General features: G+C 35.7%; 1 protein-coding gene and 1 long non-coding RNA gene across 6 annotated transcripts in view; one reads left to right on the top strand and one right to left on the bottom strand.

The window, feature by feature from the left end:
* SAMSN1 (SAM domain, SH3 domain and nuclear localization signals 1) overlaps positions 1-24,772 on the top strand; it is a 140,385-nt gene that overhangs the window by 87,679 nt on the left and 27,934 nt on the right. The window contains exons 1-2 of one of the 2 annotated variants that reach the window (XM_082689327.1): positions 1,633-1,804; positions 23,766-23,837. In XM_082689327.1, the coding sequence (XP_082545453.1) occupies positions 1,748-1,804; positions 23,766-23,837 (129 nt within the window). In that variant the 5' untranslated portion in view covers positions 1,633-1,747. Of the gene's footprint in view, positions 1-1,632; positions 1,805-23,765; positions 23,838-24,772 lie in introns of those variants that run through there. The other variant, XM_082689328.1, reaches the window with a different exon arrangement.
* LOC309843716 overlaps positions 1-24,772 on the bottom strand; it is a 212,125-nt gene that overhangs the window by 60,544 nt on the left and 126,809 nt on the right. For 2 of the 4 annotated variants that reach the window (XR_014300307.1, XR_014300308.1), the window contains exons 3-4: positions 13,319-13,383; positions 1,589-1,701 (exon numbers count right to left, since the gene is read on the bottom strand). This is a non-coding gene — a long non-coding RNA (uncharacterized lncRNA). The remainder of the gene's footprint in view (positions 1-1,588; positions 1,702-13,318; positions 13,384-24,772) is intronic. The other 2 variants (XR_014300305.1, XR_014300306.1) reach the window with 2 other exon arrangements.

Here is a 24,772-nt window from a genome sequence, read left to right on the forward strand (position 1 = left end):
ACAATTCTTGTCATTAGACATTCTATAAATGCTAAAGTCATATAATAAGTATGATCTTTACTGATAATTCCTCTTATTCTCCCTAAAGCTCTATGACTGTAGTAAGTGCAGGTACTATCATTCTCCTGTTGTTGATTAAACTCAACAATTGAATTAAATTTCTATTCACAGGTAAAGAAGGGAGGGCACGAGGGTGCAAATGTTTCTGTTAAGAAATACATTTTTTTTCATGACTTTCAATTCCTGAAAAGTTGAAACTAAGATATACTTAGGTCACTGCCTGAACCTAAGCCATGCTTCTAGGGAATTACCCAACCTCAGAATCCTCAGTGTTATTTTGAAAATACCAGAGTGATCATTCCTAAAAATATAATTGCTCTTAATATCTAGTAGAAGAAGCACATTAGCCAGAATCTTAAGTGTATGTCTTTAATTCTATTATAGAGCATAAACAATTTTTAAGCTAGTCAAGAGGCATGATATACTGTCAAACAGTACACAACATGTAATTTAATATTCCTTAAATGATTAGTGAAATTTGAACACTTAGAACTGGGCCTCAGGGAGGAATGGCTCTGAGGTCTGAGGAAAGACTAAGAAATGAAGTCAGCTGGTCTTGACCTAGAGAAGCTGCTCGTTAACAACATGGCACCTCTGCTTTTCAACCCAGAAGTTTGATAAATGAAAATCTGGGTTGATTTTCTTAACAAGCCTCTTTTAATAGAGATGGAATTTTAGATGCTCCAAAGTCTCCCTTTGGTAAATCCCTTATTAACAAGAAGCTTGAACTTGTTGCTTTTACTTTCTGGGTGTCTTGGTTTTGACATTATAATAAAAATGTTAAACCCTTCAGTTGGATGAGAAAAGTCTTTTTAAACCACATTAGCTCTATTCCAGGCCTATTAAATAGAGACTCTGGGTGTTTCATGTGAAGGTACCATTGATCCATTGGCTCATCACTGGAATAACAATTATCTGTAGATGGCATTGCCTTTGCAGCAGCAAAGACACCCAGCGAAGGCAGGGTTCTGTTTCATTGCTTTCCACGTTGGTCAGGGCTTGACAAAATAGTTAATGGGTTTAAAAGGTAAAAATATGTATAATCATTGAATTCTGAAGTCATACTCTTCTTTATATTTATTTGAATCTCACCCACACTCTGTTTTTTAAGTATATGCATTTGTACTTTAAGGAGGATTAGTATTCCTCCTTACTATAAAGTCTAGTTCATTTTGTCTTATGACAAAGTTTATTTGGAAGTATAAAATTGACTAACCTGAGTATTCTCTGCATTTTTAAATAGTAAAATGCCCACATCTCAAGTTTTATTTCATTTATGGGTTCAGATATTTTCCTCCCTCAATCCACAGAATGTGTGATAGATTTCTATTTTCATATAAACTAAAAAAAGGAAAAAAAAAATCTTTATTCTGCATCCTTATGGCCTTAAGGGTAACTACAGGCATGTAAAAGTGTAAGATTTAGGAATCTATTTCATAGAGGTAGACACAGACACAGAACACGAGTTACCAAAAATTACCGTTTAAAAAAAAAAAAAAAAACAACGAAAGACAAAAAAAAACTTTACTCATGTAGATGTGAAGTCATATCCTGACCAAAGGAGGAAGTGGCAGGTCACTTAGCTCAAACTTATCTGCTATACATCATTGACGGCACAGTGCTGACAGCCTTCAGTTGTTTCTGGAACAACAGAAAGCACACTTGCTTGGAGTACTGTGAATTCAAAATGCTGAAGCGAAAACCATCCAATGTTTCAGAGAAGGAGAAACATCAAAAACCAAAGGTAAGGTAATTTCATACACAAACAAAATAAAACCATTTAAAGGAATACACACACACACACACACACACACACCACATTGTTCTCTTGTTAGTCGTAAATCAATTCAACCCTAGGGTGAATGCCTCATGGCAAGCATGAAAAATGTTGAACTGCCAAAAAAAAAAAAAAAAAAGAAAGAAAAAAAAGAAAAATATTGAATTGCAAATTTAGCTGTTAAATAATACCTGACAATTACTGTCTCTGTAATTTTATTTTATAGTGTATATTTGATCATTTACATATGTAATTCAAGTTAAAGTAAAGTTGGAGCTCAGATCCAACTTCATGGAAATCAATTTGGTGGTCTCTGGAAGGTTGATATTATGAAACAGTCTTGAACATTTTTAATAACCATAAAGTTGTCAATGTCTATGTAACTGAATGAATTTTATCCCTCACATGTTCAGCTCTCATAATACTTGTAATTATGAGAAAATTGTGAAATAGAGATGTTTTGGCTCAAATATTTGCTTTTTGGGGTTTTTTGTATTAAAATATGATAGTTTGCTGAAAAGATTATTTTTCCTACTATCACTTGAACTAACACTTTACTAGAGAGAGGATTGGGTTATATTTTTAAGAAGCATCAAAACCGCATATATTGATAGTTCTATTTGGAATGTTATGCTGTTCTTGTCTTGACAATAAGTGCCGCTTTAAAAAAAAAGTACAGCATGAGATAACAAAGTTTAGATTCTATTGTAGAACTCTAAATTGGTTTCATTAATAACATGAGAGAAGCTATGAAATACTGGGTTCAAAGGTTTTTGCCAATACTTATACATTTCTTGAGTTCCCCAGATAAATATTTTTAATCTATTTGTGAATGAACTATAGCTGAGGTCAGATGTCTTTTTAGAGGACTGACTTATTATCTATTATTGGTCTTTATTTGTTTGGCACCCATTCTGAGAGAAAGGAGTTGAGAATTGATTGTGAACTTCTAAATTGATGTGGCATTGAACAATGGTCAATATTTTATAAGTCTTTGCAAGTTACTATACAACCTGTCTGAAGGAAACTAAAAAATAAAAGATTTCCTATCTTTAAAAACTAAGTCAAGCATCTTTAGTTAAAAATGCAACTGGATAATATATCATGATTTCTGGTTTTTTTTTTTCCTAATACAATAAAAACTCACAGCAATGTTTCTCAAAGAGAAAGAAAAATTTCTAAAACCATCACTTCTATACTTAAGATTAATTTTATATAGAATTTACTAAATTAAATGTAACTAATATTGAGTTGACAATAGTAGGTTTTAGGAAGATCATAGAAGTTAATATGAAACAGAGGTTTTCCTTTAAGTACTTAAAATCTGAAGTGGAAGTATTTGACAAGGACTGCATTATGTAGTGAGTTACTATCATATTTATGTCATTGAACTGTTTTCAAAATAATACTGTAGTCTATCATCATCATTTGCCTTAATTGCAGGAACCATTGAAATGTAAGTGGAGTATTGTTAATCTTTTTGACTTCTTTATTTCTTTAAATAATAATATATTTGGTAACACCTATCTGGGAATAAAATACATCACAGAGAATAGTCACATTGGGACATACTAACTTTTGTTGTGAATGAAGTCCCATTTTCTGTAGATGAGTGGTTTCATTCTCCGTGAATTTGAAGAAATATGTGAGTGCATATGTACAAGTGTGTTTTTTGGATATTCCAGGTCCACAAAGGCCTTTCTTTTTATATATATATTTCCTTTCCTTTTCTAACCATTATAATTATGTCTTAGAAACAAATCATCTTCTACTCACATTTACTTATTTTATTGGGTAATTTCCTTTGTGAATTTTATGGAAAAACTGCAGAGTCCCTAAAAGTTGAAAGATCTGCGTGTCATGACGATCTCTACAAATAAATGGCTAGTAGAATGAAGAGTGCAAATTCCTTCATCTACTGGAAGGGATCATATGGCCCGTGTCTAGAAAGATGGAATAGAACCATCAAGATATCAGCCTGAATTATGGGGAATAACACAGCCTATGCTGATTAACTATGGGACCAAATAGTATTTCACATCTCCTGACCCAGAAAGACATACTCCTTGCACTATACTCTTTCAAAATATCTGAGAGAAATTTTCTTGTCTTTTACTGGGAACGCTACAGTAGGTAAAGAACAACAGCATTAAAAATGAGGGAACCATTACTGAACCATCTAGTTTGTGTTAACTCCTGTGCTAATTATAGTTCAGGTGACCTAGTACCCAATTCGAAGGGTGAATGCATATTATACCTAATGTTGCCTCAGATAAAAATTATGGAACTGTTCATTTGAAAAGGAAATCAATGGAGAAGGACTTTGTTACGAGTATTTTTAAGTAGGTACCACAATTGTGAGAGAATTCAAAACATTCATGGATATAAAATGTGGCAATAGATTTTATGAGCCTATAATACAAAATGATTTATTATTTTCTTAAATTCACAAGTCTTATCAATAGACATGTCCGCAACTCAGAAAAATAATGAAAACGCATGTTAAAATATGGTTTTACTGTCTTTAATTTTATCATTAACATGTCATAAATAGGACCAATAGTATTCATGTCTGTTATAAGGGATTCATAGTGTAGGTTAAGGGAGTAAGACCAGAGATATGCTATCAGGAAAACTGGGAGGGCCTTGGAGAATACCAGAAAACCCCACTATGTATATTGGAATGTTAATAAATTCCAGAAAGTTTCATTTGTGTCTCAGAACTCTCTATGGTGGATATAGATAAATTCCAAATTAATAAAGAAATTTGATGAATAGCAGCTAAGAATTCTACATTTAGATTAATCACTCAAAAATAGCCTTGCTTTACATACATGCAAGGTTCTGTACTTTGGTTTTTGAAGTTTGGTTTTGCTTTCTCATCCCTACTTCCCACTGCTGATAGTGATTTTTAAAAATTTTAAGCATATCTAGGATTTGGATTTGATAAGATATGATCTCATTACACTCTATAAATGCTTAAATTATAGAACATGATTTTTTGTGACTTTTTCCAGCTGAAATGTTTTATTTTATGTTTCTATATTTATTGTGAGCTTTTTATACATTATTTAATATTTAATTTTTTTTTCAAGATTTTACTTATTTATTTGAGAGAGAGAGAGCATGAACAGGGGAGGGGCAGAGGAAGAAGCAGACTCTCCTCTGAGCGGGGAGCCCAATGCGGGGTTTAATCCCAGAACCTTGAGATCATGGCATGAGCTGAAGGCAGATTCTTAACTTACTGAGCCCCCAAGGTGTCCCTAGTATTTAATATTTTTAGCAACTCTGTGAATCACTATTACACACCTGCATAGATGAGAAGGCATAGAGAATATGAATTAACTTGAGCAGAGACAGTCAGATGAAAAATAAAACTGTGTGAAGTGGAATATATATGTCAGTTTCCAGTACTCCTGTTCTTAATTATTATGCTGCCATTACTAGCATAGGAACTGTAGATATGACTCCTATTTCTGTCTTAATTACCAAATACATTTTATGGAAACCAGGGAGAACATATGTTTAAGAGCCTCCGTAAGCTGGAAAGGAATTGAGAAGTCCTCCATTCCTATCTCTGATTAGATACAAGAATTCCACCAACAAAACCCCTCCAGGTGTCCAGTCAAGCTTCAAAACTTACAGATCTAAAACAATAACAACTTTTCATTTTTTCAAATGTTCAAATTGCCAAAAAAAAAAAAAAATCATGACCTAATAATGAGATTAAGTTAACCACAAATTGCCCTCCTGTCCTCAGCATACCACCATCAGTGTAGTAGGTCCCTAACAAACATATGTGGAGTAAATGGGTTTTCTTGCACCTACTCTGTGTATCCTGGTTCAAGTATAGATCCCCATGAACTCAGTGCACTTTCATTTCCTTTGGTCCTAAGTCTGTGAGTGTGTCCCTAAGTTTATATGTATATATATAAATGCAACTGTAATTCATTTTCAAGCTTTATTTTAAGGACCCTAAGATAGCAAATGTTTTACAAAATTCTCTGGAGAGGCCGACCTTTACATAACCATAGACCTTTGTTCCAGGTCAGGGATTATGGTGGAAACTTCGAAAATAGAAAAAGAATAGATAAATGAAACTTTGCAACTGTAATTAGAACAACTTGGCCTTTATTTGGCTGGAATTAATGATCTGTGTTAATAAATTTTAATAGCTTTTTTTTTTTTTCAAATAAAGGAGATTCAAATACCACTGTTATTTTAAAGGGAAACACTGGAATAATGGCAGTTCTGGAAATAGCTTTTTTTTTTTTTTACCATATTTTTAAATCTAAAGTACATACTAAATGAGACACCATTAGTGTCACAGATGCTAATTTTCACTAGCAATGACTGAAGTGGCATTCTTTCCCATTTGCATTTGATCCTAGCAATGATGAGAGGTGATGAGTTGATTATGAGCTGTTTTCACTGCACTGCCCGCTGTGCAAATTTATGCTCCTAGACAAGGATGACACATAGTTGTGGCATTAAAGAGCTTTCTTCATTGCTTTTCCTATCAGGACTGCTGAGATACATTTTTAACTCTTCTCTAACCAGGTATAAGAAAAGGGAAGAAATGTTCACATGTACGGGTGTTTACTTTAGGCCAGGCACTTACACAAGGGGCTTATTGCATTGTCCCTCCAGTTTACAGGAAAGAAAATAGTCCTGTATATGTGAAATATTGTCCTCAAGGTGTCATAGCTAGTAATATATATATATATATATATATATATATATATATATATATATTTATATATTCAATATTATAGGAACAGCTTTTCTTCATCTAAACTTGTGGGTTTCCCCCCATTACTTCTTTTTGCTCCTTCATCTGGTGTGTAATTTCGGACTTTAATTTAGATAAATTCAGTCGAATGTTTTGGCTTATCAAACAAAGTGATCCCAAATAAGATATATGATATACAATGGAAAAAGTACTTTAAATTTACTTTTTCCACTTAAAAATGATGGGTGTAAATTAATGTTTATTTTTATTTTTGGTTAATATTCATCTCCACAAATGAAAAAAAAATCTCCCAAAAGGTTCTCTTTATTTATGTATCTAGTTAGTATTTATGTCACCTTCGTTTTCCAAGAAATGGCTAAATTATGATCCAAAACCAAAACAAAAAAATTCCGGAAAGAACTGAGTATAGATCATGTTAAAATGTATCACAGGACCACCAAGGTCAAGTTGAACGTGGATCTAAGTGCCTGCTGCTCAGTGTGGTCATACAGACCAGGAGCTCTGGCATTTTAGGAGTCAGCTACAAGTGCCGACTCTCTGGCCTTCCCCAAACTTATTAAATCAGAATACATATTGTAACAAGACACCTATGAGTTCTCTGAGAACTTTAAAGTTCGGAAATGATGTTTGCATCGATGGTTCTCAAACTAGGTTGCACATTTGAATCACTGAAGAACTTTAAGAAATACTAACAATGGGATTCCATCTTCAGATGGAATCTGAATGTGCCTGAGCATCAAGAATTTTAAGTTACACAATCTGGAAACATTTTTTCTATTAATCTTTTCAAAAGACTTAGAAGGTAATTGATTAATCCATTTATTCCTTCCTTCCTTCCTTCATTCATTCCTTCATTCATTCTTTGATACAACAAATATCTCTTGAGTGTTGACTGTAGACAATATAGAACTTATGCTGGGAATGCAGTGGTGAATAAAACAAAGATCCCTGCCCTCGTAGAACTGACATTTACTGGGGATGATACACAGCAAGCCAGATAAATATGTTAAATATACAGTATGCTAGGTATCGGTAAGTGCTAAAAAGGGGAGGGATACAAACCACGGGGAAAGATTTGGTGAGAATGAGACATTTGAAAAAGGACCAGAAGGAAATGAAAGAGCTGCGTACGAGTTTGACTGATGTAATTATATTCCAGGCAGAAGGAAGACCACGTTCGACAGCCTTGAGGCTTGAGTGTGTTTGAGAAACAGTGGAACAGAGTGCACAAGGGGAAGAGTGTTCCCAAAGAGCAGAGTCATAGAGGGCTTCTAGGTCTTTATAAGGATTTGGGCTAAAATTGAAAACTTTGGAGAAAAGAAGGATCTGGGTTACACGTTAGTGGGTTTATTCCATCTTTTGGTTTTCAAATACACTGACAAGACTTGGAAAATAGGGAGAAGAGACCTGTTAGGAGGCTCTTATTGAAACCAGGCAAGAGATGGTGGTGGTTCACACAAGGGGAGTGGCAGGGTGGTTGTTGAGAAGATGAGTTTGGGACCTATTTGTACATACTGTGTCCCTTTGAATATGTACAGGAAACTTAACCACACCACCTATGCTGAAGAGATGGTGAACAGAAAGGCCACCACTGCCCTACACTGCTCTTTGCTTCTAATAATTGGTGCCCATGCTCCCAGGAGGAATGCCTATATGTCTCTGTCATGGCCACCAGAAACTCACACCAGAATTGATGTGCCACTTCCCCAAATTTTCTTCTCTTTCTCCAAACTACAATTTCTTGTTGAGCTTAATTCTCATTTCTAGTACATCTCAAAATCAGAAGAGATGAACAAATAATTTGTTCATTTCATCATGTTTAATTGTTTGAAAGAGTCTAATAATTTTAGCTTTGAAAACTTTTCTCTAAACAAAGCACTACTTCATTCTCACCTTCCCATTTTAGAGAATATGAATCTATAATCAAGTTGTATTGCAAGCAAGTAGCCAAAAAAGTAGGGCCAAATAGGTTGGCTAAACATGAAAAAACAAAAACAAAAACAAAACAGTGTCCACACAAGCATACAGGAAGTTCAAAAGACAAATGCCTGAGAGAATGACAGAATTTGTAGCCTCCCTTTCTTTGGAAATTTAGATATTATATCCTATGGGAAGAGTATCAAGTCACTACTTTGACTACCAATGCACTGGATTTGTTAAAAATCAATTTAATGAAACACATCTCTTTAATCTTTCTTTGCCTGCTTTGGAGACAAATGGCTTCATTATCCCTGAAGATTGTGTTTTTTTTCCCTAATGGAATCAACTCCATACTCTACATATCCAAGTTTCCCAATTTAGCATTACCAAACTGATCCATTTCTCTTCCTTTCTAGTGTTAAGGATTTAGGTGAACTTTTAGAAACAAGACATTCATAATTAGCTTCTTAGCTGAGAACAAAAATGTCCTACATTAAGAATTGATTAATAAGAACAGAAGAGGTTTTTAAGCTGTCTCTAGTGGTAGACGAAGTGATTCTTCTATACATAGAGAGAGCCATTTGTCAGCACAGCTGGCCATGTCTTCTTTCTCCCCTCACATGATGAGCCTTAGAAGTTTTCACCTCATGGGCAGGAGTTTGCTGGGGTTGCCATTGCAAAACACAATGGGCTGAGAGGCTTAAAAAACAGAAACATATCCTCTCACAAACTGAGGTTGGAAGTCCAAGATCAGGGTCTGTGGGGTTGTTTTCCTATGTGGGTCATGAGGGGACAATCTGTTCCAGGCCTCTCTTAGTGGCGTAGAGATGGCCATCCATTACTCCTCTTCACTTAGTCACTCCTCTGGCCATGTACACTCTGGTAGACATCTCTCTTTATGCACCCAAGTCTTATTTTCTTATAAGGATACCAGTAGGATTGGATTAGGGCCTACCTTAACAGCCCCATTTTACCATAATCACCTCTTTAAAGGCCCCATGTCCGAACATAGTCATAATCTGAGGTACGAGGGATTAGGTCTTGAACATACACATTTGGGGAAACTCAAAATTCAGTTCATTATATAGTCCGTGAAATTCTACTAATTCAAAGTGAGGATTTGATTTTTGGCTGCTTCCTTCCTTCCAATGACCCTAGATCCCTCTTTACATCCAGTTGGCCAGTCCCCTCATTCAGCCAGCCCCACTGACCTTACGACAGTGGTTCCCTTTTACCCACACTGTCCAGTTTTTTTCCTTGTTCTTTCCTTCCATCCAAACCTACCTCTGCTACATCCCACAAGGCCTCTACTAAGAATCACTGAAAATTAATAAAAGTAAAACTTCTCCTCTGCCCTCTTGGCCAGTGGCTTTCTAGCTACAGATTAAAATCACCTTTCTAGCTGGACTGTTAAACCCTCAATAAAGCCTCCACCAAGTAGCCCAAGGCAATGTCCTAGAGGAAATCATGGCAGAGCAGTAGGGAACGTAAACTAAAGTCACATAGACTTAGTTTTGAAGTCCTATTTTGATTATCTTCTCACCAGGGGACGTTGAACATTTTATTAAGCCCCTTTTGAGTCTCAGTGTGCTTATCTGAAGAAGGGGTGTATTAAAGTCATGTAGGATGGATGAGTGGATTTTGCTAATTATCATATGGAAATTTTCTAGCACATAGAACATGGTCCATTAATAATCTCACTCTCCTTTCTGTTTTTCACAGTGACTGTTCCACATTTCTATTGTTTCTTGTAACACAGTTTATTCCAATATGCCCTCCCAACCAGAGTTATCATCAAGAACAGGGGATGTACCTTATGCATATTTGCATCCCTGGATTTTTTGCTGGGGCACAAGGGGGACTAAACTCAATCCGCCTGACTTTCAGACTCCACGTGCTTCCTATTATACTTCGGCTACTGCCAAAAATATTTATCATACAGAACAGTCAGGATTTCTCAATGTGTGTACAATGAGTGTGAAATGACTAATGGATAATATTAGTCATCTAAAAAGTACTCTACTCCAGGACATAGTTTACAAAGGGTTTGCTGACAAAGATCTGGGCAACACCCACGTGAAGCAAAGGAACCATTCTTAGAATCAGAATGTAATGAAACAAAATAATCAAACATGGCAATTTAATATAGCTGATGAGTTAAAAAAGAAAAAATAGCAAAGGGGCTTGCTTTGCTGGAAGCCTAGAAAAGAGTGGAAGAATAGAAATGTGTCAATATCAGCAGAACAACATAGATCAACCAAAGCAAACATTCCATTTGGCTCAGTGGACTTGCTCACTTAGTAAGATAAGTAATTCAGGATTTGTAGCTTCCTGTGTCTAGCCCTGGGTGCCACCTAGTTACTGTAGCTTTACTCCACTAAGGAAGCAAACTTCCAACAATGATCTTGTGTCTTCTATAGTGTTTCCTCCAGGGGAGAAAATTCTTTGAGAAGTCAACAAGAACATGTATTCTTGACGGTTGAATTTCCAATACTCTACCAATACTTGCCATTGCCATTTTTGGTGTCTTATTAGTTTGGTTTATGAGTCAGTCCCTCAGAGATTATTTCAGAAAGATTAAAAAACAAAGTTTCTATACCTATGAAGTAAGGGCCTGCCATTGGGCATGGAGACCTAACCAAGAAACAGGCTTCCTAGCTAGGAAGGATGAACCTGAGTGGCCACTTGGCCCTACCTTTTCTCTACATACATACAACAGAGACAACTAAATATAAAATAATGAAGTTCCCTTTCTACGTTTTTCATAAGTTAAATAATTAAAATTCCTGACATAAGATTTAAGGCAGCTTTACCTTGTAGCAAATTCTATTTTATACCATACATAGTGATATGTCTAGGCATTAATCTGGATATTTGGTTTAAATTTTTTTTTTCTGAATATTTCACATAGTTACAGCTATACAACTTTGATTTTTTTTCATTAAGTAAAAGTAACAAAATGAGTAATTAAATATACAAATTATACCCTGCTAGTTATTATACAGCTATCATCTTCTAAGGCCATCTACGTTTCAAGTGACTTTAAGATTAAGAATATCTCACTATAATTAGTTATCAATCTTAAAGCAGGCCATTACCTATAAAACAAATAATTATACCAGATTTCTAATTTTGAGAGAAATTTCCTTCCAAGATAAATGGTCTCGTCAGATATTGTAAGTTAAAGAATTATCAACAGAGTTCATTCCTATCTATCGTTACATTTCAACATGACTGTTCCCCCGCGGTATAATGAACTGTTTAAATAGCCGAATCAGATTTGCTGAAAGGCGACTGGGGACTGATCATAAGGAAGCTACACAACCCTAACATCTCTTCCAAATATCCTAGCATGAACTTACTATTTTTTTTTCCCACCTATTCTTTCCTTGTTTGGGATTACAGACTGTATATTTGCCCCACATAAACATGTCTGTTCTTACTAAGGAAAAAACGTTTAAATTCCTAACCAAAGTGGCAGCGGGTACTGCCTGAAATGGGAATGTTTATAAGCTTTATGATATTAACTGCAGCACTCCACCTCAGGTGGCATAAAGCATGCAAAAAAGAACTTTCTGTCAGTTTTATTATTTCTAAAAAGGTTCCCCTTGAAGCAGAAGAGTGACCTTGCTCTGCTGAGCTGACATATGCCACTGGATTAATGGTCGAGCTCTGCTGGAGGGAAGCTCACGGAAACATTACAACTCTAGAAGCTGGGCTGGCGGTGACCATTAATCAGGGGGACCAAAATCATGCATCAAACACACTCATTTAAAAGTAGTAAAAATGACTTAAAAAAAAAAAACTTTTTGAGAATTAGCTTATTGTTTGTCATTACTTGTGTTCAAGGAGATCACTGCATGACTAAAATATCCCTTGAGGAGACCTTTAGAAAGGTTATTATGTACCCAGAGGCCACATGAAGACAGAGGACATAGAAGACTAATGGAAGTGACTGAGTTTTTGTTCCGGAGAATTTGAGGGGAAAGTTTATTCAATTCTGGAATCTCTTTTCCCAGCTTAATTTTCACTCCTTTATTTAAACATGATTTCAAAACAAGGATTATTTTGGTTCTTTGTGATGAGTTTATTTTTTAAACTGGAGTAACTGGGTTTCATGGTATAAACATTTGACTGGTGAGTATGTTGGGAAATTGTTCAGGAACCTAAAGTTTAGTCAACATCCAACTGTTATGGTCAAAAGTATCTTAACAGACTAAAAAGTACATTCTTCCACCATGTGTCAGCTAATGAAGCATTTTCATGACTTTTCCTCTCTCTGATTATTGAAAAGAAAAAAAGAAAACTAAGTCTAAGTTCATTAAAAGGTAGAAGAACGGAAGAGGCATTTGTTAAGAAAACCAGAATTTTGGGTGCCTGGGTGGCTCAGTGGGTTAAGCCTCTGTCTTCAGCTCAGGTCATGATCTCAGGGTCCTGGGATCGAGTCCCGCATTGGGCTCTCTGCTCAGCGGAGAGCCTGCTTCCCTCTCTCTCTGCCTACTTGTGATTTCTCTCTCTGTGTGTCAGATAAAGAAAGAAAATCTAAAAAAAAAAAAAAAAAAAAAAAAAAACAACAGAATTTTGATACTTAAGATAATGGTCAATATAGGGAGGCCTGTTATGATTAGTACTTGAAAATTATTCTTCTCCAGGGTACCTGGGTGGCTCTGCTGGTTAGGCCTCCAACTTTTGATCTCAGCTCAGGTCTTGATCTCAGGGCTGTGAGTTCAAGCCCTAGTGTAGAGCCTACTTAAAAAGACAAACCAACCAAAATAACAACAACAATGCAAATTATTCTTCTGGGGTACCTGGCTGGAACATGTGACTCTTGATCCCAGGGTTGTGAGTTGAAGCCCCACATTGGGCATGGAGCCTAGTTTTAAAAAAAAAAAAAAAAGGTAAGAAAATTGTTCTCCTAAATAACTTTCTTTTTTTTTTTTTTTAAGATTTATTTATTTGACAGACAGAGATCACAAGCAGGCAGAGAGGCAGGCAGAGAGAGAGAGGAGGAAGCAGGCTCCCTACTGAGCAGAGAGCCCGATGTGGGACTCGATCCCAGGACCCTGAGATCATGACCTGAGCCGAAGGCAGCGGCTTAACCCACTGAGCCACCCAGGCGCCCCTAAATAACTTTCTTTTACCATCATACTCACTATTACCTTCATTAGCCATACCCTACACAGGAGGATTATTTATACAGTTATTTATATATGTATTTATTTCTATAAAGATTATTTACATAATTTGCAAGATTATTTGTTTTTGAAGTTTAGTTATAGAACGAAAATAGTAGATAATTATGGGTCAACAATTAAAATATTTAATATTTGGTTATAAGTAGGAAAAACCTAATATGCACACAATAGAAAGCCAATTTCTAAATTTATGGAAGAATAATGCTTATTTTTTTCATTTGAAATTTGAATCATCTCTATTTGGTTATCATCTGCTCTCCCTCAAGCTACTAGATAACAAAATTAGTAATGAGAAATTTGTGCAGGCAAGTTACTTAGAGTAGGGATGGTAAATACATCAAACATGTTACCTGTAATTCCTACTCCTATCCTCACCACCTTCCCTAAAACACACTTTATCTTCTGTAACAATTGTTGACACAGTTGATCATGACCTCTTTCATTCTAACCCTGAAAATGGCCTCAGAACCCTTCTCAATACAGCTCTTCATTAAATTTTCAACAAACTCTCTGTGCTGGTGCAAGAACTGAAAACTTATTGGTTCTGAGAGATAGTTCTTCCAGATAATGGAAAAATCCTAAACAAATATTTCTGTACTGAATACACAACACTTATAGTGACCAAAATTATTATGTTCCTAGAAACAGCCTTTCTCTCCCTTGAAGAGATCAGGAAATAACTAGACACATTTTTGTTACCCAGTGTTTCATTTAATATAAGTGAGTAGTCCATCACTTTTTTGTTATTTTGTCATCATTTTGGCAATCACCATCTTTGGGTTTGGAGATTTCTATAAAGTCCCTTGGTTAACAACTACATAATCTCTTAGGATAAATAACTTTTGAGACAAATTCGAACTGTATTGATTTCAATTGATTTTTTAAAATTTCTCAACGTTTTAATGACCCTTTCTTTAGACTGACTATAAATAAGACTGATTTCAATTGATTTTTTAAAATTTCTCAACGTTTTAATGCCCTTTCTTTAAACTGACTATAAATAATAAAGGTTCAGACATGTGTCTACAAAATGCCATCCATGTACTAAGTAGTCAGTGCAAATAACTATTCATAAATAGATGAACATAAATTTCGAAGTTGATGTCTATTATACGTTATTAAGTTCATTTATTCTGTGAATAAATATAATCTGCTTTAGCAACTGCTTCTATATTTGTATACCATGCATTTAAATATGGTTTTACTTAGCTCTTAGGGATTGAAGTTATTTGGTTGATGGCAACCATAAAGTACAAATTCCTCCAGGATAGATTCTTGTCTTATTCATACAGACAGCCTGACCCCAAGCATAAAGTTTAGCCAAAGAAGCCACTTAATATATTTACATTGAGTAGTGTAATGCAACACTTTATAGTCTGCAATTAAACACCAGTAAATTATGTTCCTTGGCTATAACACGATCAAGTTATCATTTGTTTTTGGGTTAACCATGAAAAATATGACTTTTGGACAGTTAACTTGAAAAGGAATGCGGGATTTGTGATCTGCTGTGGTTTTCCCAAGACTCACAACTGTAGGATTTTTCTGCAGAGATGCTCTAGCACTTAAGAATGGGAGCATTCAGCGTGTGCTAACTGGGGGACACACTGGCATGTGATCTTCTAGGGAAGGAGGGACTAGACTGCTCCTGAAGAATGGACTGGATCTGCGTGGGTGGAAAAAAAGAGGAAAGACGTTTCTTGGAAAACAACAAACAAAATAGAAACAAAACAAAAACAAAAACAAAACGAAAACAAAAAACCAGCAGGAGCAACAGCTTAGAAAAATAAGTGAATGTGTCCTGTCTGCCACTTCTGCCAAATCAGACTGACCTCCTTACCTGATGCCATGGGGAATCATGAAAGTGCAGCACGCTGAGTTCAAGCTTTATTTTATTGACTAAGGAAGAGCTACTTAAACTCTCTGAGCCTCAGTTTTCCTCCTCTGTTTTCCTAGCCATCAGTTTTCCTAGCTCAGAGGGTGATTATGTTTACTTAATGAAATAATCAGAGACAGATCCCTTGACATGGAACAAATCCTCAGTAACCATCATAAAATTGGGGAGCAAGCTGTTACATTTTGAGAGGAATGAAATGATAAGAATCGATATTTTTGAAAATTAATTTAATGGGTTATCCAGTTAGATAACTGGAAAGGCAAGAGTTTAGGGACTAAGAAGCTAAATGTTAGCGCCTTGGCTCGGGACTCAGGTTAGAAGGACATATTTGACTAGCAGTAATGAAAATAAATGCCTACAGTAGAGATTTCAAGAAAGAACTGAGCAGATGTGGAGGCTCAAAGAACGTGTGTGCGCTATACTGCGTTTTGCATTATGTGTCCGAACTCCTCAAAGTGAGCAAACACAGATTTCCACGAGGGCAGGCTCAGAAGACAGAATCAAATCAGATCCTCAGGGGCTACTGGATATATAAGCAGAGAGAGCCTTTGGTGGGCACATCTGCCTTCCAGCATGAAAGCAGGCAGAGAGGCCACTGTGGGCTTAGAGCGGCTATGAACATGGGTTCCCTGGAGAAACTCTTGAAGATTGCAAGGAAGCCATGGTATAATGAAACAATTCCAGGAGGATCAAGAGGGACCATTTAGTAGTTAGAGAAAGAGAAAGAAGGAATAAACCGTGAGCTGTAACAATAGTCTAGTGGTGAGTGAGCCAACCAGAAGTTTTGCAATAGAGAGGATAAGAAGCTGAGCAGTCTACGTTAGCCTGATCATGGTCACATTTTTTTTAATTTTTTTTTTTCAATCTTCTTTTTATTCTATAGGGTTTTGTAGGAATCGGTGATACCAAGTGACTGAACTTTTGCCACATTAAGCCTTTTACCTGAAAACAAGATATTTATTTAAGATTTATTTAAAGACTATTTTTTAGACAGTTTTAGAGTCACAGCAAAATTAAGAGAAAAGTCGATTTTCCGTGTACCTCCCAGCCCCTGCACATGATTAACTCTTATTTATTACATACTACGTAGGTATGTTTCTCTTTCCTTTTTTTTTTTCTTTTAGCCCAACATTATACTATGGGAAACTTCAAGCATGTACAGCTCAAATAGAATATCCTAATTTCTATTCAGTTCTTAAAACTGCAACCTGACTTAGTGTCTATGGATGTAAGTAAATTGTGGCATACAACAATAAATCCTGCAGAGAAGCAATTGAGAATTTTAAACATCCGAGTCTTTTTTACTCACAAAACTTGTTTTGTTACATTAAACAGGCAGATGTGAGTAACCACTCTTCTAGGTTATAGATCATTTTGCATTGATTTTGTTGTTGTTGTTCTAGTTTCTTTCTTTTGAGGCAGTTTCAATTTGCACAAAAACATCTCTCGGGGCACATCAGCTTTTAAAAGTAGAGCTTTCACTTTGGAAATTTTGACACAACTTTCAACTATTTGGGTAGAATCAGAATCTGCACTTCCTTTAGGTATTTTGCAGTAGACAGAAAAGATACTGAACCAGAGAGATCAAGTGAACTCATTTGGTCCGGAGTCCAGATCTACATTAACAATACGCAGAGCACCGCCATATGTTTGAGATTGGGTGGCCTTGACTCCAGGTTAAGTTGTGGCTGTGGAAGGTTATGTCTCACAGTTCCAGTTGTCTCTTACTCTTCAACCCCCTGACACAAAACCATCTCCCATCGACACCACATGAGTGTCATTATTTAACACTGAGGCAATCCTAACAGGTTATTTTAAGTGAGTTAAATTTGTTTCACACTCTCGAAAAGATCTCAGCACCTGAGTTAAGTTAGAACAATTAAATCCTCGAATGTCTTTGGATAAAAGCTGACAATTTATTGACATTTAACATACTATTATTATAGAATATTCATACAAGCGCATGTTGAAACAATTCTGATTTTCAAGAGCATATTACTAACCATCGCTCTATGTGCAATATTTAGAAGATGTGAGAACTCATTGGCAGAGAGTGTGTAATCCTTAATTTGCCAGTGTATTTCAAAATACTGCGGATGTCTGACTCAGATATGTAAATTTTTTCTTTGAAATAGACTGTGAAACTTTTCCACCAGTGCCTTACCAGTCATGCTGGAGATAAGATTTTACTTGAAGACCCCCGAAGTTGACAGCTGGTTAAGAAATGAAAATAAGGGTCACGTTGTCTTGGTTTTGGTCAAAAGGTTGATTTGTGTTTCCAAAAAGAGACCTCCAAGTGCTCTTCATGTTGATAAATTTAGGCTGGCCGTTGTTCTAAGAATCCGATTCAGTTCCGTTCGTTCGATCAAGATAACTTTCCAAATTTCCATCCTGCTCAGATAGCAAGTTTCTTTGAAAATAGAAGACAAGATCGAAACTTTGGAATGGGATGGCATAGTTGAGAGTACATCCGGGTGGAGAAGTGGAAAAAAAAAAAAAAAGAATTTATTTTTGCAAGTTCTGGTTCCTGTAAGTTTCCTCACTGAGAAGGTCTAGATCATTTCTAAGAACACTGTCAGCTTTATATCATGACATGACATTCTGTAATAATTAGAGTTGTTATACAAAACTGGGGGGGGAAATGTGACTAACAAAACAATGAATCGTCTTAAGTTCTTTTTTTTTTTTTTTAAGATTTTATTTATTTATTTGACAGAGATCACAAGTAGGCAGAGAGGCAAGCAGAGAGAGAAAGGAGGAAGCAGGCTCTCCGCGGAGCAGAGAGCCCGATGCCGGGCTCCATCCCAGGACCTGGGATCATGACCTGAGCCAAAGGCAGAGGCTTTAACCCACGGAGCCACCCAGGCACCCCCAAGTTTTTTTTATTTTATTCATTGCATTGTTTAGGGACACATATGTGTTCAAAGACCCCCACTGACTCTACTCAGCCTTTTTTTTTTTTTTTAAAGATTTTATCCATTTATTAAACAGACAGAGATCACAAGTAGGCAGAGGCAGGCAGGGGGAGAGGAGCAAGCAGGCTCCCTGCTGAGCAGAGAGCCCAATGTGGGGCTTGATCCCAGGACCCTGAGACCATGACCTGAGCCAAAGGCAGAGGCTCAACCCACTGAGCCACCCAGGTGCCCTTACTCAGCCTTTTTTTGGTGGAAGCCAAGTAGAGTAAGTAGAAGAAAGTAATCTGTATCCTCTAATTGTAGAGAATCGTGCAATCTAATAACGAGCATCTATATCAGAAAGTTGATTGTTCTAAAATCAACTTGGAAAGCAAAACTTTATTTTCTCCTTCAGTGTGTCTGTACTTTCAAACAACTATGATAAAATCAATATGAATATTTTTACACATTGGTTCCTTAGAAAGTTGTGTAACCATTACCTTTTGTTTAAAGACTATTTTTTAGACAGTTTTAGAGTCACAGCAAAATTAAGAGAAAAGTCGATTTTCCGTGTACCTCCCAGCCCCTGCACATGATTAACTCTTATTTATTACATACTACGTAGTTTCTCTTTCCTTTTTTTTTTTCTTCTAGCCCAACATTATACTATGGGAAACTTCAAGCATATACAAAAACAGAGTAGTACAGGGGTGCCTGGGTGGCTGTGGTTAAGCATCTGCCTTCCACTCAGGTCATGATCCCAGGGTCCTGGAATCGAGCCCCATATCTTGCTCTCTGCTCAGTGGGGAGCCAGCTTCTCCCCTCCCGCTGCTGTTCCCCCCATTTGTGTGGGCATGTGTTCTCTCTCTCTCTTTCTCTCTCTCCATCAAATAAATAAATAAATATTTTTTTTTTTTTTAAAAAAAGAGTAATAAAATCTACCTCATATCTCCATCACCCAGTTAACCATTAGATAATGGCCAGTCATGTTTCTTTTTCATGCCCACACACTGGCATTAGGTTATCTTGAATTATAAGTAAAAAATAATAGTAGTTTTTCAATATCATCAAATAGCTAGTATTTAAAAAATTTCCTCAGTTGTGTCCTGGCTGCTTTTGCTACAGTGGTTTCTTTGATCTATATCTAAACAAGATCCATGGGTTGTATTTGGTAAGACGACTCTTAGAGGTTCTTAGTCTTTCTATCGATCAGTCAAGGAAACCTAGTTATTTGTCCTGTAGATTTTCTTACTGTCTAGATTTTTCTGATTGACTACATCCTCTTGGTGCCATTTAAAATGTTCCTTTGTCCCTATATTTCCTATAATCTAGTAGTTACATACAGAAGTTTGGTGTGATTGCGCTTTTTTTTTCCCCCTAAGACTGCCTCACTGGTGATATTAGGTCCTACTCTAGGGAGCACATATTCTAGTTGTCTCTTTTTGTAATTCTTGTAGCCATCAAGGATCATCACCGAGATCCTTTATTGCCATCAGGGGTTTATGAAACAGTAACTTCGTCATTTCATCATTCCTGATTAGCTTGAATATACACACACACACAGAAAAAGATAATTTTTCCTCATTAACTATTTACTCTGAAAATAAATGCATATGTTTCATAAAAGAAGAGCACCTCAAATGCTTATGTCTTTTCCTTTATTTGCCAGTGTTCATGATATAACTATAATGTTTCCAAAAATGATCACTGATTTTTTTTTCCTTTAGGTATCATGAACTCACCAACTTTGATATATTAGTTGCATTTCAATATTCATTTATTATTCTTATTGATATGAAAATTATCCCACCTTTGGATACAATCTACTCCAGTGAGAATAGTTTCAATATGGCCCCTGTGTTGTTCTGAGAGGGGCTTAGTAGTCTTTAGTAGTACTAGTACTACTACTCGCACTTAGTAGTACTAAGTTCAAAGACTTAGTAGTCTTTGAAAGACCACTTGCTCTATGCCATGAACAATATGAGAATTTTGGCTGAGAACCTTAACTCCAATGTCATTAACATCATTACTTATTTTTATGGTCCCTCAACATATGCATTTATTTATATATATCAGTATTATTAATAACAATATGATTACTGAAAACAGGTTAAAATTTAATTTGTCATTGTTTTTTGTGCTTGGGATAGTCAGATCATGGTTCTTAAAAGTCATTTAAAATAATTCCTCTCTCTAAACCACAAATTCAATATAGGATTAGGTTCATTTGTTTGATTTTTATTTAGAATTTTTAGGGATCATTTTTTTATTTTTGTTTAATTCTGTTAAAAATAAGTAAAAGTTACATGGTTTTAAAGCCAAATCTAGAAAAGGAGGTCTATTCAAAGAAGTCTGTTTCCTCTCCTTTTTCACTTTGCTCATTTTGTCCTATATGTATTCACCTATATTAAAACACAAACATCTATTTCCACCCTTAGATGAGTGGCATCCTACTATGCACATTTTTCTCTATATACATTGGGCTTTTTTCACTTCTACCATATCCTGGAGATCATTCTGTAAAAGTATAAACAGATGCATTTCAACTTTATGTAGCTACACACTGTTTCAGTGTTTGGATTTACCACGCATTATTCAATCAGCCCCCTCAATGAACATTAGGGTTTACAGATTTTTTATAATATAGAAGTTTTATAGTGAATGTGGATTCATAAATGAGTTTACAGCCAAGTATGTGTCTCTGGTACAGATGTGTAGGAATGGAATTGCTGGGTCAAAGGGCAAATACATATGTAATTTTACTAGTTTCACCAAATTACCCTCCACAAATGTGCTATTTCACAAATGCACATTTAATTGCACAAGGAAAGGCTGTATAAATATAGACAGAGTAGAATTAAAGACTAAATATGATATAATGTCAACAGATACAAAGAATTATCTAAAATACTAATTGCATTTTTATTTAAGTTACCCTTCCCGTTGATAGCTATTCATTCATATAACAGCTCTGTCTTGATGAGAGCTTCTGTCACAAGATAGTATTTGCCAAATCTAATCTATTATGATTATATGATGCAAAATTACTGATATTTAACCACACTCTCTTTTATAAAGGGGTAATATCTAGGAAGCCAGCTTGCTTCCACATGATTCACCTTTTCATTGAAAACTTAACAGGGGTAAAATTATAAATTTGTTCGTTGTGCATACCTCACAGTAGACATTAGTTCTTTTCATCATAAGCCATAACCTATACATTATGAAACCATCTCAGAGAGTCACTAACTTTTAGACTAGAGAATAATGAAATTTTAAATACTTAGATTTGCTTTTTAACGGTGTCTTATCTTGGATTGATATTACACTCCTTTGGTTTAAAGCTGTTGAGCGATTCGCAGCGAGATGACTGAGAAAACCCAAAGTAATAGTCTAAAGACTTCTTAAACCACTGCTTCTCTTTATTGATATAATGAGGGGAGAATTAATTTTAAGAGGTGGTGACTATTGATTACTTAATGGCAGAAGATAGTGTTGAGAAATGCTGAAGTGAGCCTATTCTGTGCCCTCCTGGGCAATAGGACCCATTATCCAGTGGTGGAAATCATGCCGTAACCCTCATTAATATTTAATAGCAGGACGTAGGCTGGATGCAAGCGGTCAAATTGCCCTAGGCATAGGCTCCAATAGGCCATCAGAATGTTTTGAGTATATAAACGAGTAACGGATTTCCCTGGGTTCAGATTGTTTAGAAGCAGGACAACAGTACACTCAATTCCCTGTTGTGATCTCTGGGCCATGATGGCCTCATGGAAGTGCCTACTAGGTGAGCGAAAGCGGTTAATGCTCTCGGAAGTCATTCTAGGTTAGTAAGCCCTGCCTGGGAAGACTTCGTATTTTCCAGTGTGGTTCTCAGTTTCAGTCCTACTCTTTCTGTCTTCTTGCCACAAGCTGAAGGGCTTGTTCAGCAGGGGAGGCGAGTCAGCAAAAGGCGTTAATTGTGTCTAACACAGCCATCATCCTTGGGGCGATATTACGTATCACACCGTCTATCAAGCTAACCCCTTGTCACACGTCAGGATCTTTTTATTTCGGCTCATTTAAAAAGGAAACAAGGAGTTTTAAAGATAGCTGGTGGAGAAACAAGACTGTAGGGTGCTTGTAAGCTGACTTGCACTAAACGGGGCTGTGGCTTCTGAAAGGACAAGACATGGTTTTATAAATTACTGGCTCCCTTTGTTAACTTTTCAAATTACCAGGTTATTTCTCAGTACCAGCAGCTTATTCTGAAAATATTGTAAGCTTGGAATGAAATTAAGTTCTTGAGCTAGAACATATTCTTGGGATTTATGGCTACATAAAGGACACAACATCAAGATATCCACCACTCCAAACAATGTATAAAATTAAACAGATAGTGAAGAAATAGGCTTTTTTTTTTCCCTCTCAATGACTCTAAAGATTATTGAGAATGTACTTAGGAGAATCATTTACTGTAACACAAGAGGAATTATTTATAATTACCTGCCTAGAATGAGTTACATAAGAATAAAAATTTAGCTTTGTAGGCAGAAAGTATCCAAGGGAACAAGTCTTCTATTAACATATTGAGCTTTTTCTCAAAACCAGTGAATGAAATTGACCCAGAGGTCTCATTGCAATTCTATGCTAAGTGTGGACAAATTCAGTTTTACTTCCAACCTTAGACTGGGCATTGCCTAAATGCTGCTTGCAATTTATTAATAGCTCTGTGTGTATGCCTTCTCTGACACCAAGTAGAGAGTCTCAAATTATTACGTTATTAATGATAAATGCATTTGTGTTCATTTTTGGTTTTTTGGCAAATACGATCTTTATGCAGCATACTGTGGTGGCTCTACTCAGATTTTTTGTTTGTTTCATTGTTATTTATTACTTGGTTGGTTAGTAATACATGTCATCCTATTGTGGAAATTAGTTTGGGGCTAGCTCACTTCAAGAAGGCTTAGCTTAGAATTCATAGATTCTTCAGCTGCCATTCCCAAGAGCAGACGTAACACTATAAATTGAAAATAATTTAATAGATTTTCTTCAAGGTTCTAAACACTATAACATAAAACCTATGAAGGCATTTTGTCAACTGTAAATATTGTAATGCTAATAATAGTTATACCTTCAATGCCTTTAGATATTCCAGAAGAAGAGCTCTTTTAATCCTATATTTGCAATATACTGATGCTTATGGAACCATAGTCTAATATATTTAGCAATTTTTTCAGTGAAAGTCACAAATCCTAAATGTCCTTTCCTTTCCTTTCCTATTTTATAGCGCAGCAGCAGTTTTGGGAATTTTGATCGTTTTCGGAATAATTCCATTTCAAAACCAGATGATTCAACTGAGGTTAGTATTTTATTACAATTTTATGAATGTTATGCAAGTACATTAGGAAAATTTATGAAGTCAATATCACTTCTGCAAAATACTGTAAGAAAAATAAGTATATTTAAAAATCGCAGTCTTGCCTATATTTTTGTAATAAAGGAACAAAGAACTACTTAGTACCGAGTTGCCCTGCTGGGTATTAAAAGTAAAAAGCTCTCTAAGAAGCCTAACATTAGGAAAGCAGAACATGAGCTTAAGAAGAGAGTTAAGATTTAAAGGAACACAAATAACCCCAAATTTTTTGAGCAGCTCCACCATAAAAGAATATATATGTTAAATTTTATGTAAATGGTAATTGCATTCATTTAATTTAATGATTAAATGGCTTAGTTGTAAATTTGTCAAGGACAGCATATGGTCGCTCAATTGCCCTCGCACTTCTGCCATGGGCATTGAAATGCCTCATAGGTAACTATTACACCCACGTTTGTAAACCAGGAACACCTCAAATGTAGCTTAAGGAAAGCTTCCCATAAAATGAAGTCTATATAAAAATAATGGTAATAATAATAGTATCTAGATTTAATTGAACACTTACGATGATACAGGAACAACACTAAACACTTTACCTACCTCTAATGTAGGAACTATTAGTGTTATTATTTTACCAATGAAGAAATACAATTACTTCTAAGTCACACAGTTAATAAATGACAAAGGCAGAACTCAACATCTTGTCTGACTCCAAGTTTGCATTTCTGTTACACTATCTCACAAACCACAGGCCAACTGTGATTAATGAAAGGTTTGACACCTGATCAAATAGTAAAAAGGAGGGATATATATATACACACACACATATATGTATATATGTATATACATATATATATATAGACAAAATTAAAATTATGTGTTTATCATTGAACCTGATTCAGCAACTCCACATGTGATAC

The sequence above is a fragment of the Mustela nivalis genome (assembly GCF_964662115.1).
Source record: "Mustela nivalis genome assembly, chromosome: 1".
NCBI lineage: Eukaryota > Metazoa > Chordata > Mammalia > Carnivora > Mustelidae > Mustela > Mustela nivalis.